The sequence below is a fragment of the Camelina sativa genome, chromosome 9, assembly GCF_000633955.1.
Source record: "Camelina sativa cultivar DH55 chromosome 9, Cs, whole genome shotgun sequence".
NCBI classification, from domain to species: Eukaryota; Viridiplantae; Streptophyta; class Magnoliopsida; order Brassicales; family Brassicaceae; genus Camelina; species Camelina sativa.
The window spans coordinates 18,540,949-18,546,692 of NC_025693.1; the positions used below are offsets into that span (position 1 = coordinate 18,540,949).

Consider the following 5,744-nt stretch of genomic DNA (forward strand, 5'->3'; position numbering starts at 1 on the left):
CCCCCCCCCCCCCACCATCTGCGCATAGAGTTCATACGAACTAGCTTAGGCGAGTACCCCACACCTCTCTTAGGACATTATTCATTTCTAAATACATAAGTATAATAAATATTGAATAAGATACGTAAAATAAATTGATTGTACAAAAAACTATAGTTTTAAGTCGAAAACATATATTAATCGTAAATTTCACATAATACTTTTTCATGCTTTATATATTATCCTAGTTTAGGTTTAATAGCCCCCCCCCCCAATTTAGGATATAGTGATGTATACTTTAAAAATCGGTATGTTATAGGTTCTACTTGGCTGGCTTGATTAGCCCCTAAACCTAGGGTATATTATAATCTAATTTTAAACGACATAGTTACGTTATACTAATAAGTAGGTTATATGTAATATTTGGGTTTAGGAGCCATTAAACTTAGGTTTTAACTCTCTCTGTTTGCAAACATTTAGTAGTGTTAACCATGTCTATTACTTTTATTCAGGTGGATAATACACTTTTTTTACATTGCATTTAAAAAGAGCTCACAATAGAAATATTCAAAATATTATCTAGGAAAGAACCCAGCATGAACCAACAAACCCATCGGATGATACCCAAAATATTTACTTTGAATGTTCGTTCTTAAAACATTGGTTTGTTTTCAGTTTTTTTTTCTTCATTGGGTTTTAAAAACTATTCTGATAAATGTTGTCACTAAATTTATGTAGTACGTACAGATTATAGCAACCCATCATGATTAACAAAAGGCCATAATAGATTTATTTTAGAATATTATATAAACGTTAGTACATGGTTATATATACTCGGACTGAACAAGAGATGCGTGGATCAATTTAATTTATCGCTGAAGCTTAATCTCCTTGTCTTTTATTTACAAGTGCTGTGCTCTGTTTTTGCGTTCCTTACTCCAAGCTTTCAGTTTTTATCTTTGCTCTAATAGCCTTTTTTGTTTCTCTAACATTTGCATCTTCAACTTTCTTTGGTCTTATTAAAGATGGTGGTTCCCTCAACGTCCTCTGATTTGATAGAGATGGTGGTTCCTTCGACGTCCTCTGATCTTGATTCCAAGGTAGTGAAAAAGCACTTGTTATATTAATCTCACAATTAAAACATTAAGTATTCTTTTGTATACCAAAATTTATCGAAATCCCTTAAAATTGAAACATGCTTTTATATTTGCTACGCCCTCTATAGAAATGTATACTTTCATGGCAAAAATATGATATCAACCATGATAACCTTTTGTTATAAAAATGGATATTCTTAAAAATTGGTCTTTTCAAAAAATAGTATCAATCCGAGTATGTAACGTTTGTACTTGGTTAGATACACGGATTGAATAAGAGATGTGTTGATAAATTTAATTTATAGCTGAAGCTTAATCTTCTTGTCTTTATTTACAAGTGTTGTGCTCTGTTTTTTTAGTTCATGTTCCGCTTTTTCATGTTTCTGAGCAATTTTAGTATTATAGTTAATCATAGAAGACCAAAAAAAAAAATTGCTTTTTATTCAGTTTTTGTTTTCTCGGATTTTTCCAAAAAAAATTATATATTGTTAAAAAAGTTGCGCTAATTTTCAAAAGAACAAACCTATCATAATTTTTAAAAGAGCAAGCCTATCATAATTGGACAAAAGGCCAATATGGAGATATTTACAATATCTATAACCCAAAACCTCCACAAGTCTTAAAACTAGCAACAACGTAGAGATCATTTTTGACACTTATTAAGTTATTTTCTTGTTAGTAATTATTTAAAATTTCTACGTTGTTTATTAATGTGTAGGCACGTACAGCGAATCTTGTGGTATCTAAAGATGGTACCGGAAACTACAAAACGATAAACGAAGCGGTGGCAGCGGTACCGGCTTTCAGCAAAACACGGTTTGTAATTTATGTGAAGAAAGGAATTTACGACGAGATCATTAACATTGGGAAACCTAAAACCAATTTAACCATCATTGGAGACGGGAGAGACGCAACAATTCTAACCGAGAAGTTGAATGTCAAAGACGGAACAAAAACTTTCTATTCCGCAACACTAGGTAATATAATATCTCTTTATCTCTAATATATTATTGCTTTTTCTATATTTATTAATTTTACTAGATTAATCAACTCGTAACTTGAATAATAAGATCAAATATTGGATACAGTATCATATGCATTTTAAACTAAACATAAATCTAGAAAAAACAAGGTGGTTGAATTTTTACTATGATTGGATTGCAAAAAGATTTGTATCAATTTCTACATAAATCGAATTTTATTTGGTTATACAGTCTGATCATATAAACATTTAGCGTTTGACTATATTCAATGAGTTGAGTATTTTTTTTTATTAAAGCATAATTATACGATGGATAAAATTTTATTGAATGTGTTTGTTTCTCTCAGTAGGAAGATGTAGGACTATATGTTATGTTTGAAGTTTGATAATGGTAAACATAATGACATATTAAAGTAAATAGATTTTATGAAAGTATCTTTATCGTTTAAATGCTCTTCGATAGTTAAGAATTTAACGTTATTCGTTGATTCTGTAAAAATGATAATGTTAAGGAATTATGGATTAATGTTATTAAGCTATAATAGATAACTGAAGTCTACTGTATAGAAACAGAATCAAAACAAATGGATTAATTTATCATGCGTCAGTTTATACTTTATCGTGTCTACTTATTATGAATTGCAAATAGATTTTATGAAAGTATCTTTATCGTTTCAATGTTAACGTCACTGCTATTTGATTCTGTAAAAATGATAATATTAGAGAATTACTGATTAATGTTATTAAGCTAGAATAGATAAGTGATTCGTATAGAAACCGAATGAAACCAAATGGATTTAAGGATTCTGTCATTCACATGAACGCATTGAACATAATCTACTACTTATTATTGTATTTTAAAAACTCTAACGTGATTTATATAATTGCAGCCGTAGATGGAGATGGCTTCATGGCCCAAGATCTCTGCATACGTAACACCGCCGGACCGGAGAAGGGAGCAGCAGTTGCACTTCGAGTTAGCGGGGATCGGGTGGTCATCTACCGTTGCCATATTGACGGGTATCAAGACACGCTTTACGCTCATTCAAACAAACAGTTCTATCGTGATTGCTACATCACGGGCACGGTGGACTTCATCTGCGGTCAAGCTTCGGCGGTGTTCCAAAACTGTCAGATCGAGGCTCGGAAACCAATCGGAGGACAGAGCAATGTCATAACTGCTCAATCTCGTGACAGCCAAAGCTTGATGTCGGGGTTCACGTTTCAGAAATGTAACATAACGGCTAGTAAAGATCTTGATCCGGTAAAAAGAACCTTCAAGTCGTTTCTTGGACGACCATGGGGCGTATTATCAAGAGTGGTCTTTATGGAGTCGTTCATGGGTGATCTTATCGATCCTGCGGGTTGGACCCCATGGGACAGTGACCTTAGCCGCCTATCTACTCTCTATTATGGAGAATATGAAAACAATGGCCCTGGAGCTGATACAAAGAAGCGAGTGACATGGAAGGGATTTAGAAAGATAACTGATCCGAAGGAAGCAATTAACTTCACCGTAGGAAGGCTTCTTGATGGAGATGTGTGGTTGAAGCCAACCGGAGTTCCTTATGAACTAGGTCTTTAATAATTACATTGTCTTATGTGATGTTGTCGACAATGTATTAATTAACGTAAAACCTACTCTATATATAGAATGTTAATTATCTATTATGAACAAAAAAATATGTGGTACCCATAGTATCATATGATTACTCTGATTTATAATAATATTGATATTTGTCTTATTTAGTGTTAAGAAATAGAATTTACTACCTAAAGTGGAAATTTTGTGGAATGGTTTGTACATTGCCGTATCACCTATGCGCTCAAGAAGCTTTCCATGACATGATTTTGTACTATTTCTTTTCTGCTCTGTCTTAAGCTTAAAGGTTTATGCCAACCTCTCTCCCTTTGTACACAACTTCTTTAGGTTGATCAACCAATTGTGGATTCTGGACCAAATTTTACATCAACGAAATCTGCAAATTTTAGAAGTTATCTAATTTACCAAAAAAAACAAACACATTGAATGCATTGACCATTTAAAACTTGGGAAAAAACTAGTTTGACCCAAATTAAGGAGTTAATTGCTAAACTAACTCATAAAATTTGAGGGTTAGTTGAGTTATTTTCATACCTAAAATACCCTTTCTTGCTTTGTTAAAAAAAAATAAGAAGACAATTTTACCCTTGATTAAATGTTCCAGAGATTTTTTTTTTAAAAAATTATACAAAATCTGTTGTACTAGTTATGACAGATTTATGTATGAACGACAAATTTTTTATCCATGACAAATTTTCTCTGACAGACTTATTTTGGCCGGCAGATTTATTTGAAGAGTGTTATGACAGATTTATTTTTAACAGCAGATTTATTTTTCATGACAAACTTATTTATGAAGACACGACAGACTTTCATAATATTAGACAAATTTGTTATAATGTGTGGCGGATTATTTTTTCATTGTTGCAACAGATTTATTTTTCGTTAAAATCGGTCGTAAAATGACAGATTTTTAAGCAGGAAAATAATTAGTAGGTTGACATCTAGTTCTAACAGATTTGTTTCAGGTTACGACAAATTTTTTAATGTAACGAAGAATCTGTTGTTTGATAACAAACTTCTTAAATTTTTTTAAAAATTGCTAAAATGACCTATATTAAAACTATATGTTATGACAGATTTATTTAAGTTATGACAATTTTGTTTTTGGGTATCAAAAATTTGCTGTTTGATAACAGATTTATTAGATATAACTATAGTGACAACAAATTTGTTTAATGTTACGACAGATTTGTATATTTAATATAATGATGACAGATTTGCATATTGGATATAAACAATTTCTAGGGTTCATACTTAGCCCAGATTTTACAGCTTTCCAGCAATTACTTGGTCAGGAAGTAACGTGCATAACTCCTCGAGTTTAACTCGTATTGAAACTCTGTCAGTTACTATGGATTGTTGGCTTGTTGGAGATCACGCCGGCCTCTTCAGCTTGCTGGAATGGTCTTAGCTCCTGCGTTGAAGAGCCCTAAAATTTGGTTCTCCCACACTGCCTTTATCTCCAATTTCCTTTTACTTTCTTGCTCTTCTTCACCTCTATTCACTCCGGCTTTGTTCTTCCACCCCCATCGAGGCTTGCCACAGCCATGGAGTGACTAAACGGAGCCATTGGTAGTCCACAACCTCCTCAACAACTCGTTCTCTATATCCTCCCCACAACTTGCTCTCTCTCTCCTCCCCACATCTAGTTCTCACGGTGACGCTCTTCCATTCGCTCTTCCAGCTGAATTAGCTCCAATCGCGAAACCTTCTTATCCAACGCATCGCAATCTAGATCTCCTTTCACCCGATCCTTTTTCTTCTCTGTATTCGCTCTCGTCTCTACCATGATTTTTGAGGAAAGACGATGCTCTGATACCTTTGGTACAATAAACTTCAGGATTCAACCAACAAACTCTCAAACAATCGATTCGATGTTCATAAGAAAACACGGAATCAATAAGCCAACTCTCAGGATGAGAGAAACCCAGCAACAAGAATCTTTTTAGTCGTTTACAAGTTTTCTTAACAAATGATTTCTCATAAAAAGAAGAATTGAGCTAACACTTGCTCATATAGTCTCTAACGACTAGTTTTGATCGTCCAACCATAACCCACCACGTATCCACGTTTTATTCGT

The 5,744-nt window shown here is 33.3% G+C and overlaps 1 protein-coding gene across 1 annotated transcript in view; it reads left to right on the top strand.

Annotated features, from left to right (window-relative positions):
- The window catches only part of LOC104715406 (probable pectinesterase 56), a 5,552-nt gene extending 1,909 nt beyond the window's left edge, over window positions 1–3,643 (top strand). Inside the window, exons 4-6 of the mRNA XM_019229988.1 lie at window positions 1,005–1,079; window positions 1,795–2,053; window positions 2,949–3,643. Of these exons, the coding sequence (XP_019085533.1) occupies window positions 1,005–1,079; window positions 1,795–2,053; window positions 2,949–3,643 (1,029 nt within the window). The remainder of the gene's footprint in view (window positions 1–1,004; window positions 1,080–1,794; window positions 2,054–2,948) is intronic.